General features: G+C 32.4%; 2 protein-coding genes across 2 annotated transcripts in view; one reads left to right on the forward strand and one right to left on the reverse strand.

Moving 5' to 3' along the window:
- The window catches only part of LOC144837674 (3'-5' exoribonuclease HELZ2-like), a 107,430-nt gene that overhangs the window by 69,833 nt on the left and 22,300 nt on the right, over positions 1–15,297 (reverse strand). The window contains exons 2-5 of the mRNA XM_078692925.1: positions 1,272–1,302; positions 916–1,119; positions 703–739; positions 244–356 (exon numbers count right to left, since the gene is read on the reverse strand). Of these exons, the coding sequence (XP_078549051.1) occupies positions 244–356; positions 703–739; positions 916–1,119; positions 1,272–1,302 (385 nt within the window). The remainder of the gene's footprint in view (positions 1–243; positions 357–702; positions 740–915; positions 1,120–1,271; positions 1,303–15,297) is intronic.
- Positions 1–15,297, forward strand: part of LOC144837003 (ubiquitin-like modifier-activating enzyme 5) — a 100,735-nt gene that overhangs the window by 36,428 nt on the left and 49,010 nt on the right. The gene's annotated exons all lie outside the window — the stretch shown is intronic.

Below are 15,297 nucleotides of genomic sequence, written 5' to 3' on the forward strand. Positions count from 1 at the left end.
TTTTTGTTTTGTACCTTATTGTATTTTGGTCTAGCTCCTTGATTGTCCGATGTTCCAGGAAGATCATGTTTCTTCAGCTTTTCCAAAAGGTCTGCGATACGTGGATTGTTTACCCGTTGCTATAAAAATAAGGAAACTTGTGAGCATAAGATCATACTTTTACAAGTACAATCAAATTACGAAACAGTGCCAATTACTCATGAAATCATATTTGTTTAATAATGCATCAAAATGATACCATACCTGAGGTTTGAAGTAACTCAATGTTTTCAGGCATTCCTGATATTGGCCTATCTCATACAACGCTACTGCTTTGTCTACTCTCACATGGTTGTATGAAGGTTCATGTTTCAAAACTAAAGTTAATAAAAAACAGTATAGTATACTTTTGGATAGCGTTTCTGTTCATTGTTCAGTTATTTTCTTTTATTAAAGCACACAACAGTGGATCACTCTTTTTTACAGCTAAATTGAAATTATTAACTATATTTTGATATCTATTTTAACAGACTATTAATATTATATTTTAGCGCTCCTCTGTTTGAAAAATTCTGGATCTGCCCCTGCATGTGACATGTCATCACCCGTATGCACTTTGGAATTCGTAAATAAATAAGGACAGTTTAGTGTCATTTGGTGCTACAATATATTGAGCAAAATATAAAGTTTAGTATCCTAAAGAAAAGTAAATAAATACCGTACCTTTTTCACACTCATTAGGTACATCATAATAACATTCCTGCAATAAATAAGACATTATTCAATGTTGTAATGTACCTTATTACGTCTGTAACTAATACCTTATTTCTTCCCCTTCAACCAATGCTTGAAGAAAAAATTTTTTTCAGGCACCTATCATTTTGTTAAAAAACAGAAATAGTCATGTTATTGTGAGTATCAATTAATAATTATTACCAGTTTCAGAAGTATTTGTATTCGTTGAAATAACAGTGGTTTGTCATCCTTAAACCGTAGGTCCTCGCCCAAGTTCAGTAGTAGTCCGCTGAGGTCATGTGCTTGACCAAAGAGATTGCATGCATTTACATATTGGCCATCTTTATATTCATTCTCCGCCTCCTTTATGATATCATTTCTTAGCTTCCGTACAAACTTCAAACGCTGTAAACAAGACAAGTAAGTACCATACTGTAAAATAATCTATACCACTGATTGTGAGGAGTTAACTGATGATATGATTATGTTTATTACATTACAATAATTTAATGAAGCTACACACACAAACTTTTAATTGTATAAGTTAATTTACTCACCTCTTTGATAGTTTCTGGTACATCTTGGATTCTAAGAAATGTAAAACGTTGGTATTTTATTATTAATTTAGTTTTAAAAAGCCGATCAACTGGACTTTGGTGATACATTTATTATAATAATGATAAATAAATTTTACTTCAGTGTGTTTTACTATAACTAGTTTTATTATCCTATTCTTTTTTACTGTGTTTAACTATATCAAATTGTTTATGTAAAACCAAAGAAATTGCTATGTTATTTTTAATTTATCCCATTCTTTGTCATTGTGTTTAAAGATTGTCCCTTGAAACACAAAAAACGAAGGTCAAAATATTCTAAATTTAAATTGGCCATATCAAAGTAATATTAAAGTTATTCACTTTAAGTCGAAAACAACGTAATTAACAGGTAAATTAATTTGATTACATTTCGTCTGGAAAATCGTCATGAGCGAAAGTAAACAAAGATTTCAAACAACGAGTATGCATTATTCATGATGCTAATTAGGATTGTTTACAACTCATCACGGTTGAGAAGGTGTTTTCACACAGATCGCGAGGAAGTTTTATGATTATGCATACAGAGTAGCCAAACAAGCGTGTTGTATTACTATTATGAGATATGTTTTGATCGGAATTTGTATTACGGGATATTTTTTGAACAAAAAAACGTCTTTATTTCAGTTAAATGATTTTTTTTTCGACTAATTTTTGGTGAAAGTTAATAACTATTTTGATACTTCAAAATGACCCACTTTTTTTCGAAATCTTTTTTTTATTATTTTTTTGGAATTAGTCAAAGGGACAATACATCTTTAACTATACCAAAAATGGTCATAGTAAAACACATTGCTAAATTACTAGGTAAATTTCATTATTTTATATATATTCCTTTATTATAGTAAAACACAGTGCTAATGTTATATTACAATAAATGTTATTCTTTTGTAGGAAATTAATTATGCAATGCTACAACCAATCAAAAACGGTTTAATCAATATAATCCATGGCTACAACCAATCAGAACCGTCTTAATCGCAATAACCCCTAGGCTAATAGAAATTATTGTAGAAAACGTTGCTAGGTTAAAAAAGTAAAGAATGATTTATTTGCCAGTTTGGTAGAGTTTATATACCTTCATATTTTTATTACGTGTGAATTTTTTGGACAGCCGACGGGATTAAGTAGTATACGTATGAAACGTCATTATGTGCCAAAATATTTTTCTTTTTACAAATATTAAGACAAAACTCCGCCGCCTAGAACATAGACTAGTTATATGCTATATGAATATGGAATTTTGAGTGAGCTTATTTGCTTCCAAAATAGACTCCACAGCGACGACCCTGCTACTGTTTTTTCTCCATGGTGTAATATAAATATGAGCTTCGATAGGTTTAATTTTTAATGTGAAATATTTAACTATCAAATGGACTTTGATATTTATTAAGCTCATTTGAACACAAATCAATCGAAACGTCAATAACATCACGTGACCGATAGAGTCTGCTCTCACTAGCAGTATCGATCTTGTTCGAATTTCGTAAAATGGGAATTTCCCAATTCATGCGATCTGCCAGATGTTGCAGTATTTAATCAGGGAGGTATAAATACCTCCCTGATTTAATTGATTGTAATTTAAATTGTTTTGTTTGGATTTGTGAGAACTACATATTATGGGAATTTCCAAATTCATCATTTGATTTGATATTTTTAGACAGAAGTAAAATAGTAATATCAAAAATGTAAAAAGCGGCGGCTACCTTATGGTGGGCTTGTGACAAAGCGAATTTTGTTAAATGACACCCCTACATGGGTGGAAATGAAACTATGGAACAAAAAAATTCATAAAATTAATGGTAACACTTTGACCGAAAATGACACTCACATAATTGGTATAGCGTACGTACGCGCTTCGATCTAAGCTAGGAAAGGAATTGTTGCGTATTTCAGCAATGTAAGACGCAACGCAAGGACGTAGTATTGCCCCAACGCAAACGAGTTGACCAATGACAAACGGCAGTTTGAATCGCTAGTGATTGGTCAATTCTTGCGTTGCACTTACGTCATGCGTCATAGTGGAAACAAATTCTGAGATGCGCGTGTTCTGTTAACCGGCGATTGTTCGGTATTTTGTTACACGTTCGACGAAAAACTATGAACCAACAAAAGTACCATAATAGGGCTAATAGTATTTGAAAGATTATAGCAATATTTAAACTGCGCCGATTGTAAAGATTTAGTACAATTTCATTTTTATGGTAATGAATAGGCATTTTAAACATGTTAAACCATTTTCGAAATGATGAACTTCTACATTTGTTACGTGTGAGATATTGTGTGGATTATTTGATGAATAATTACGTTTATTCATTATGCCTACATTGTTTGCCGATCAAGCGCAGATCGCATTTTTTTAATAAAGGTCGGAAATTATTTTAAAAATGTATCAACATTTCCGACCGCTCGTCTGCCTCATGCTGGCTGGTTGAACTGAATTAATGAACTTTAAAATATTCAAGGTAGGCCTATAAGATATAGACTATATGCTGCTGAGTGGAGTTGTGGCTTGGTGGTTATGATGCTTGGCTACCACTCTAAGGGTCCTGGGTTCACATGTCAGGATTTTTTCTAAGGACAAAATTACAATTCCACTCCCAAAGACTTGTAATAAGATTTTGTTTATGTAGATCATCTTGTGTATATGTTTGTCTTGTGAACCTCTGATGGTCCCTAATGATCAGCAATTGCTGGATGGATCACCCTCATTAAATATGGTGGAAAAAAAACACAGCCGGGTCGACAATGATTTAATTTATGCACTGTTTTTTTTTTTATTATACTCGATGTCTTTACAATCGTCGATTGTAAATCGAGTAAAAAACAGTGCATATTCGCACACCATTGATCCCTTATCTAAACACGGAAATATGAATAACACTCTCATAGGCCTATGTTAATACAAATAAGCCATATATGATGAGGACATCCAACATTCAGAATTTAATTAAGAATAAATTATGTATGTAGTTCGAATGAAAATTCGATTATATACCGTGACGTTGGGTGACGGATCCAGGATTTTGAAATAGTAGCTGAGCGAGGGCCTTAAAATGTAAACAATTCTGAACTAACCCCAATGTCCTATATTTAGCATCTACAGTAGGCCTATATAGATATTATAAAAATCATATAGGTCTAGATAATAAATTATAGGCTATAGTACGCCTAGTACGATTTTGATAATTTTTGGTGTCAAAACTGAATTGTAGTAGGCCTACCGATCGAAAAGCGACCCGTTTTGACATATTATGATGAGTAGGCCTAGGTTGGATATTTAGTTTAATAAACAACTCGATACAGTATATTCAGGCAATAAATAACATTAATCGAGCATGGCGGAAATGGAGGTTTAACAAATCTAACGAAAGATAAACTCACTCAAGCTGGTGCAAGCGCTCAGAAATGCTCCACAGACGGTCGCTTCGAGCAGCTGGCATTGTCTTGTTGTAGGCCTATACCATCATCATAAACGTCGTCATAAACCAGACTGAATGTACTGTAATAACTCACGTAGTCACAATTTATACATGAATTTATAAATAGATAACGGAAGTTCTATTGTGTTACGTGTTATCTCAATAATCGTAATCGATTTTTTCATGTTTGGGAATTTCCAGATTCGCTGAAATGTTTACTGAATATTTAACAGCCATTTTGTCTGTAAAAATCAAAAATTTGGTGGCAGTTGTGAAAAAATTGGATTTCCTTCAAATTTTTACCATGAATAGGCACTTCAATAAAAAGCATATCAACAACATTCCATTTTATTTTTTAGCCTTCGTTGCCATGTCAAAGGCCAATTATCCAAATTTTCAGTGATGTTTTTGTATGTTATAGTGAAAAAGCACAAACTTGTATTGAGTTCCATTTAATGTAGAAAAAAATATACAAAAATGGAGTTTGGTTGATACCATTTTTTTAAATGGAGTGTTTTTCAAAACAATATTATTTTTCTAAAAGTATACCTCATAAACGTACCTATAACTTGTTGGTGTTTTTACATCAATGAGGTTTTGTATTTTGATAGTCAATAGGTTTTCACGCTGCTGCTTTAGCCAGGTACGTCCCAAGAGGACTACTCATTCAGAAGCTAAAGCAAGCAGCAGTTCTAGAGGCCGACGATTTTGGTACTTTGTAAACTAGGACGGGTCATGCTAAAATTACAAACCCCAAAGCACGTCTGGGAGAAGAGAGTCTATGAAAAAAAATTGCTGATAATACAGACAGTAATCTGTAAAATAAATAATGACTTTGTTCTTGCTGTCAACATAGGCCATTTTTATAATAATTCACTGTCAAATAATCAAAACATTATTTCTGGTATTTACAATTATGAGTCCCATCGGTCAATCTAGACCGATATATATAATACTGTAATTCGCTGTCAGATAACCATTGTATTATTATCAAAACAGTCCATATACAGTAATAGTAAAGTTTTAGGTTGTAATAGGATACAAATTGTTGACACTTGAAGCATCTAGGCTTGATGAAGTGACCCCCAGACTTGACCTTAGCAATAAAATAAACTGAGTGAGTGAGTTTGTTTAGTATAATAAAGTAAAATTATTTAGACATCATTTTTATTTAAATTATTTAAAAAGCACATCATCTTTTACAGATTCGGTATTTTTTGGACATATCAAAGTATGAATTCTTGTTGTATTTTACTTCAAATACAAAAGTTATTCACTTCTGTAACAAAAAAATAATATTTATTCATGTATAAAAACAGAAAAGAAACTTTTAATTATAACCCAAAAACCAAAGTGTTTTTTGCTTCAAATTACATTTTTTCAGGTAAATAATTGTTTGGTTAACGTGAATAACTATTATGTGACAATAAAATGACACATTCAAAAACAAATTTGAAATAAAAAATATTTTTCAGGGGACAATATATCTTTAAAACTGTTATGTCAACAAAGCAGCGTTTTTTGTAAGAAATATTTCTTGTTCAACAATAATCGCGCTATAGCTAATTTGCATATTTGATGCTAATTAGATCAATTTCCCATATTGGGATTTTTGGGGACTTTTAGTAGTGTGTAGGAGACCATAATAAAAATGTACTGTGGTGAAATAAATTCTTGCAATTAGTGGTGGGCGAAGGCACTATTGACTGCGCTGCCCATAGGCCCGCAGTTTGATGTAATAGCGCTTTCCAGGTAGCTACAGGGTGGTAAATAACTAAAGATTGGTTCCCTCTAGATCTAGGACGCAACGAAAGCAAGGATGACGTAAGCGCAACACAAGTAATGAACAATGGCAAGCTTATAGGCCTATATGCTTGGTGTTGCCTATGCTGTACATAAAAAACTGTTTAACGAATTATTGATATCAAATAGGATTACGATTTTAATGTAAAAATGTCCGCAATATTACAGTAATGCTTGCGCACGCGCAGATCGATTTGTTTACAAAGTGGGCGGAGTTTGCGCGTTGCATGTTGGGAATAGCGTTAAAGTTAACGCGTGCTTCTGCGAAAACTCCGTATATAAAATAATACCGTAAAATATATATTTTTTTAATACTATTATTATTTTTTGTTGCATATAGATTGATTTTGCAGATACAGATGAAATACAATTGTACTACTACTATGAGTGTGCATAGTGTAATACGTATCTATATATAAATTTACGTAAGGGCAAAATTCGGTAAATCGCGCGTTATTTCTAGAATGTTTACTCGATGGTATATGAAGTTAGTCCGTACTTTCGATACTGATTTTAACCACCTGATGTAACCCTGTTTACTAATTAAATTGAGTTAGATAATTAGTTATTGACAATTAAAACGAATTTAGGTTCAACGATTTGCCCCAAATAGGGTGTTTTCCAATCGTGGTATACACTGTCTAATGCATGTCCATCTTGAAAAATTCCCGCATACAATAATACGAGGATGATTCGCATTTTCCTATCTCCTCCTACGATAATTGTTTTTAATGGCTGAAAACGGGTTGAACAGCTCGAGTACAGTATCATAATGTTGAAGACAGGCCGATTTTCTTTAAAAAATACTATTTTGATAGATTTAATATACGTGGAACATTCCAAATTATTTGGTTAAACCATGCTTGCATACCTCCATGATTTAACACAAGTAGGTAAATTTATGGGCCCTTTGAGAATAAACATAAATAGTATTGTAAAGCTATACAATACTGTAAATAGGTATTAACCACTTTTGATCGCCATTTGAATCGCAAATTTCTTATTGTGTGTGTTGGTACTGTTAGATATAATATAAACAAATATACTAATAAACTTTATTACTGTGAGTGTGGGTAGCCCCTACTTTTAGATTATAAACACATAATAATAATGATACTTTATTACTGACGTCGTGGTGGTGTATCGTTGCATGTACTTTACTATTTCAATCGACTATGACAGTGACAATTTTAACAGTTATTAAATCGGAAATGTTTTACTCTATTTAGTGTTATATTATTTATAGGCCTATTAAAAAAAACCCCAACCCTCAATTCTAATGTTAGATACAAAACACAAATTGGGTTTGTTTAAATGAGTCCAAATCAAATATTTGGACTCATTTTGTGAGAAGTTTCTCTTTTGGAAGTAATTCGCAGGGTGCTAATTTTGGTTGACTACATAAATACATAAATAAACGACAATGTATTATAGTCCCGCGGTACGTACATTTGAAATCGCCAGTTTTTTACGCTGAAATTACTATGTATTCGAGACCCACATGTGGGCACGACCTAGATGGTACGCGAGCGAAGGCTTTAAGAAAAGTTAAAAGGCCTATTGTTATTTGATTACCATGTAACAAGAATAGTAAATTGTCACACAGGTATAGGTTTAAAATGGAGGTATTTTAACCAAAGTGATAAATTCAGGTCGATGCTCTGTGATACATTCTTTTTCTTTCACATTGATTATGAGAAAATTGTAAAGACCTATTAATACCAGTGACCAAAAAAAGAATATTTCAGAATTTCACATTTAACACATCTCTAGAATTGTCACTCTTACTCAATAAAAGATTTATAATATGAATATGTTTCTTATATTGTTTGAAGGTTTGCATGGCGAAATCAAATGTTGATATAAAGTTTGCGGTACACCATGTGTATTAGTTCTGAAAAGAACTGTTGAGTTGGTGTACATGGTGTACCGCAAACTTTATATCAATATGTTTCTTATTGTGGATAAATGGGTGTAATGTGTGTATTGACCATCAAATACCCTCTTTTTAAGCTGCTACAAGTGCTTTTACATCTGTATACAATACTGAAATTTGTATTGAATGAAGCCCTGAATAAATATGTTTTTTTATATTTATAGACCCCAGACATTGAAATATAAATTATGAACAATTAGTTTTGTTCATTATAATTTTCTTACAGTTTACAAGTTAAGCAATGTTGGGCCCAGTTGCATTCTGGATGGGAGATAGTGGTGGGTGCTGTATATACCAGAGAGTTATGGTGTACTGATAATATCGGACTATCATGTGATAGGCATAGGTTCGAGTCTATCTGTACCATACTGATTGCATTCTTAGGCAAGATGCTTTACTGTCATTGCCTCGTCCTTCGGATAAGATAAGCCGTTAGTCCCCTGTACATTTAGTGCACGTTAAAGAGTAGGAGATTGTCTCCCGGTCCCGGAGCTGATCTGGTAGTCGCTGCACTGCTGGCTGCAGTGTTGGAAGGGCCTAATCTGAATTTCCTTAGTTTCCAGTTAAGCTTGAAGACCAAGAATATGTACATTTAACATTTTTACATTTTGAAGGTAATTTAAATCGCAAATCATCACAAGCCTTCTAAATAAAAAAAATTGTTGTACTGTTACACTGGATAATAATGTGTTGCCCTTTATTTCCACTATTACAATAATTCCATAGTGGGTTCCATCTAGTGTTAATAATAAAACCTAAAATAATTAATTGACCGCTCAGAAATGCTCCACAGACGATCGCTTCGAGCAGCTGGCATTGTGTGTTGATGTAGTGTAGAACAAGCTTCTGACTGTCTTGGTATTGCAACTTCTGTTGGGTTCTTTGAAACATCTGTATCCTTTTGTGTGATTGAAGGTATCAAATAAGTGTGTTCTGAAATGTGAAATGTCATTGTATTCATAAAACATTTAGATGCAATACTGAATCAATTTGGGGTCAGTGCCGATGTAAAAATGGACTGAAGTCAGAAACTAAATTTTTTATTTATTGACACTTGAGTTGGAATAAAAGTTAAATGACAATCAATTTCTTACCTTTCCCATTTAGCTTATCAAGAGCCTCTTTGTATATTCCTTTATCAAACTGTGTCTCCCAAGTTTCTTCAAACTCTTTTCGACGTTTCTTTGAAAAAAGTATTCCTGCTATATCTTTCAGAAGTTGCCCACTTTGATGAAGTTTCCATAGATTGGTAAGTGAACTGGGATCAACTAGAGATACATTGAATACTATCGATCCTTCTGTTATAGACAAACTGTTACTCCAATAACGAAATGAAAAGTAGACTTTAAATCTTCCTACTTTATCGAAACATAATGCTAAAATCTCTTCAAGACTCATTCTCTTTGGAGATGGTTGATCTTCAGAATCTTCAACTCTTCGTTTTAAAGATACCCTTACTTCAGCACCTTTAATAAACATAATAAAATATACTTAGATGTTGTTTAACAATTGTAAAAAATTTTGAATGAAACAACTAGTGTGATGCTTATTCAATTCATAGAAAAAAAAACATGTTGCAATAAATACATTGCATTGAGAACCTAACCTTATTTTGCAATTCAATGAAGAGAAAGTCCTAATAATAATAATAGGTAGGATTTGAAGGTTTTGAATGACTACATTTGTGCCTATAATTTTAAGTAAGTGTTTTTTTAAACACTTTTCTGAAAAGTAGGCAACTGTAGGTCTATTTGTTTTAATGCTCTTTAACATAAAAAAAAAATACATACTAATGCCAAGTAGACGATTATGTGCTTTTTTGTTGAGACATTTCGCAAACTTCCTTATTTTGTTTGGTTTATCTTCAAGAAGTTTTTCTTTTTCCAGTTGGAATACTAAGTCCCAAGCAGTTTTGAAATCATTGTTTAATCTGTAGTGAGCAGCAATGTCACTTACGTCATCATCTTCAACTTCTCGTAATGCCATAAACAAGTTTTTCCGATAATTTGACAGCCTTTTTTGGGCTGCATTATGATTTAATTGTGAAGTATATTTAGTTACAAGGTCCCTTGCGTTTTTTAGCTCTGAAATGTCTGCTATTTCCCTTAAAAGATGAACATCATTATGTAGTATACAACCACGTTCCTCTAGTAAATTTAATAACTGATTTCCTTTATTTGTAGCTTTGAGGTCACTTAAAGGCAGATGATCAAATAAACAAAATCTTAGCCATTTGCATTTGTAAGATTCATATTGTTTACTGAAGTCAGATTTGAAGTCCATAAACTTCTCATCAGCATCATCATTTGCCATTTCACCAAATGTTTCTGTCTGCAGAAGAATGGTTGAAAATTGTTGTATGATAATATAAAAGAAAAAAAGGGTGTCTAGAAAACTCAGATCTCAGATATATCTGAGTTTTCTAGATCTAGAAAACTCAGATATCTGACTTTTCTAGATCTAGAAAACTCAGATATATCTGACTTTTCTAGATCTAGAAAACTCGGATATCAAGATCTGGGTTTTCTAGTTCCAAAATGGAACTAGAAAACTCAGATCATCATGTGATTGGTTGGTAGGTCATTTGGATCATTCCATTATTAATCAGAAGGTAGGTCATTTGAAATACTAGAGTATTACTAAAACTGATTACTGTGTACGTTTTCTTACTAATATTGTAACATGTAGAAGCGGGCTACGGCTTAAATCATAAAGAAAATACAGTGCATGTTACTGTTAAAATGTAGGTTTAAAAATTAGGTATGTACGAGTTTGTGTGGGTACGAGTTGGTTGAGGTACGAGTTAGCCAAGTTGGGAATAGGTACGAGTTATTTTGAGTACGAGTTGACCACTTCTAGCCTAGTAGGGCCAGGCCTACTCTTCACAATACATCGCGATAACGCCCACACGTTGAGCCTTGAATTGAGTTTGCTTAGCTAGGCTAGGCCTAAATGCTAAGCCTACATTTTAAAAGGTGTATACTGTATTTCTTTATGATTTAAGTCGTAGGCTGCTACTACAAGTTACAATAATTATTATTATTATTAGTAAAAAAACTTATAATAACTGTAGTATTTCAAACAAGCTACCCTCTATTAATAATGGAATGATCCATTTGATGATCTGGGTTTTATGACAATGACAATGACAATGATTCTTTATTTCTTTATCGACCCTTTTTCAGGGTATGAAAGAACATTCTTTCAATCTTATACAGAAACAAACTAAACACTTCCAGACATAAATATTTGGTCTTAATAAATAATTGATATATCGAAAAACAACATCTAACTAAAACAAATACAAAATGTTATGAATAAATTTAGCTAAGTTGATAGTTTTTTTTTTGATCTGGTATTAAGTAATTGGTGCATTTTGGTTCTATTTGGGCGGGTGATATAATACTTCTGAATGTAAATTTGGCGCATGGGAATAAGTAAGGGGCAAATAAATAAATAGTGGTATTCGTCTCCAGTCTCGTTTAGGTTACATAAAGTACATTTGGTTTCGTGTTCATTACTGTATCTTTTAGAGATTGGAAGTCGATGATTCCTGAACCTGCAGAGATCAATCTTTTCATTATCTTTTAGTAAAATTAATGACTGTTCGAATACTAAAACATCCTTAAAATATCTATAATTATCACACATTGAATTAGAAAAAACATCATGACGCCATTCCTGTTTTGAGATGTCACTCAATCGGAGATTAATACTCTTTGCTAACCATTTTTTATTAAAATTATCGAAGTCATTCCACATTTGGGGCATACCACAATTGTTGAGTATATTTTGAATTTTGCTAGTCCATTGTGAGAGATAAATACCCTGATCATGTAATTTTTTTAGCAACCTGAACATAATATTTGACAATTTGCTTTGTTTGCTACTTATGATGCGTACCCAAAACTGTAACATTCTTTTATCAATTACTAATTTAATATTTACTCTACCGACTTCACCATAAACCATGCAATTTGCAGTGGATTTATTAAGTTTGAGAATATGCTTTAAAAATTTTCTGTAAAAGACCTCGATCTGATCAAGCTTTTGGAATCCCCAAACTTCGCAACCATATACCAAAATTGGCAAAACGAGCTGGTCAAAAAGTTCACACACAATGTCTAACGGAAGATTTAATTGTTTGGCTTTTGTTAACATACTGTACATTGCTCTTTTGGCTTGTGTTACTTGCTTGTCAATAGCTTTATTAAATTTGCCATTAAAATTAAAGGTTGTCCCTAAATAAATGTAATCATCTACAATCTCAATTTGTTCATCACCAAACATAAACATGGGTTTATTTCTAACTTTCCCTCTAGAAAAAATAATAATTTTTGTTTTTGTCGTGTTAACTGTGAGGTTCCACATACCACAATAGTTATGAATAGCTTTTAATGCTTTCTGAAGTTCTATGGGACTTTCTGCCATAACAATTGTATCATCCGCATAAAATAAAACATATAATTTGAGGAAAACTTCTACATCATCATCACTTAAAACCTTGTTGAATTCTTTGGATAGGTAATCTAGACCTTTATAGTAACGACTAACAAAAAATTCGAAATCATTAAGGTAAATCGCAAACAAAAGTGGTGACAAGTTTTCCCATTGTCGTACTCCAATATTACATGGCAAACAATCGGAAATTAAACCATTCAATTTGACACAAGACTTGGCCGTTGCATACATATTATAAATAACAGTAATAACTTTACCGTTTATGCCACATGAAATTAATTTGCTCCACAAAAAAAATTATTGAATGGTCTATTTTCCTTGGGTCAAAATCACTATCCTCGTTATCTTTACTTTCACTTAATTTTTTAAAGTGTTCTCTAAATATACCTAAACTTATATCTGCATTTTTTACATCTTTATTTTTGTTCAGAATAGCCCAATAATTTTTAGGATTTTGTGTTTTTAGATTTCTTAATTTCTTGTTCAATTCTTTATAATATTTTTTTTGTTCGCCCTTAAGGATTTTTTTATATACTTTTGCTTTATTTTTTAATAGTTCTGTTGCCTCTGTTGAATTAATTTTTTAAGTTTATTTTTTGCCTTTACATATTCAATTCGTTTGTTTTTACATTCTTTATTAAACCATGGCTTGTTTGAAGTGGGCTTTCTTTTTTTAGCAGGAGAAGTATTAGGTATATTTGTTTTAAGTATATTTAGTTTTTTAGCTGAAACCATATATATGTTATTTAAGTCCTTAACTAAAGAATCCATCTCGTCATTTGATATATTATTAGCGTTCATTTTATACATTTTTGTGTTCAGGTTAGTTATAGCAACTCTATCGCATGCATCATGAAATGGCATTGCAAGACTGTGATTCCAGGTGGTTTTAACAGTTACATAATCATTATTTCTAACAATGGTATCCTTTGTCTTAACTAAAGGCGAGGAGGGGGATTGTGAGTGGGTTTGGTTGGGTTTATTTATTTTAATAGTTAGTTTTAATGGTGAGTGTATATCCGATAAGGTCTTATCTAGAGTGTCAATCTAAAAAAATACTATTTTAGGAAATAGTCTCGGGGAAGCAAGTACATAATCTACAACACTACCACCATCTTTGTGGCATGTTACTTTACCAATTTCCTTATCAACACCACATCTCCCATTTACAATTAAAAGGTTTAAATTTCTACACATTTGAACCAGCTTTCAACCATTGTTATTAACTAGGTGATCATTATTAAATCTTCTAACTTCAATCCCAAGGTCTTCCAGTTTTGATTTGGTAGAGAATATGTCCTTTTCCTCTGTGTCGATACCAGATACATCTGCGATTCATTCGATCCATAGAGCAGCTTCCGACTTACATCCAGATATCAGATTACAGTATTGGGCAATATCTTCTTTTACAAGGATACAAAGACCGTGAAAACCACCAAAACGCTCGCCCTCGCTAGCCAGTTTCACAAATGGAACAAATCCCTCAATATCATTAGCATCAATTGAATCCGATTTCGTTTCCGAAAGGCATACGAAGTCTGAATTACATAAATATTGTTCTAACACACCCAGTTGGAGTTTACTCCTCAGTCCACACACATTTAAGCTAGTAAAATGAAGACTATTCGATGTAGGAGAGCTATAGGAGTGATCCGATAAAACACTTAAAGGGTCGAGCCTGTCCTAGTCGATAAATAGGCCAAGCTCTTTTTCTTTATCTTCTGAAAACTCAGATATAGATATCTGAGTTTTCTAGATCTAGAAAAGTCAGATATCTGAGTTTTCTAGATCTAGAAAAGTCAGATATGTAGTCATTAAGTGAGTGTCGGAATGCTTTGATAGACCACATATTGTGGATAAAATGTTAAGCTACATTAATTATTTTGATTTGATTTTCTGAATCCGTAAAGCAAAATCTTAATCATTTGAATTTCACAAAACATTTATGTGCAAAAATGTTAATAACATTTAAATTGACAGTGTGCTTTATTTATATATTATTAGATATAAACATTTGGTTGAGTAAAGTATACTGGTTACAGTGCACAGGTAGGCCTAGGTCCAATTAGTCTATATTATTGATACATACTTACAGATTTACTTCTTTGCATGCATTTCTCCTAGTTTCTCTCTAAAACTCATTTATTCAAAATGTCGATTTTGTTTTATAATTGCTCTTTTAGTATCAAAAGAGCAGCAGTTATTGTTGCGGAGATAATAGGCCTAATGTAGCGAGTACAGTATTGTGATAAACCCAAGCCAGACTGAACAAGGACCAAAGGTCTATGTATACCATAGAACAAATAAAGGTGTAAAAATATGATTATTTTTGTTTGTTCGCTTTCTCTATGATTAAGCCGCGAATCAA

The sequence above is a fragment of the Antedon bifida genome, chromosome 1 (genome assembly GCF_963402885.1).
Source record: "Antedon bifida chromosome 1, ecAntBifi1.1, whole genome shotgun sequence".
Lineage (NCBI taxonomy): Eukaryota > Metazoa > Echinodermata > Crinoidea > Comatulida > Antedonidae > Antedon > Antedon bifida.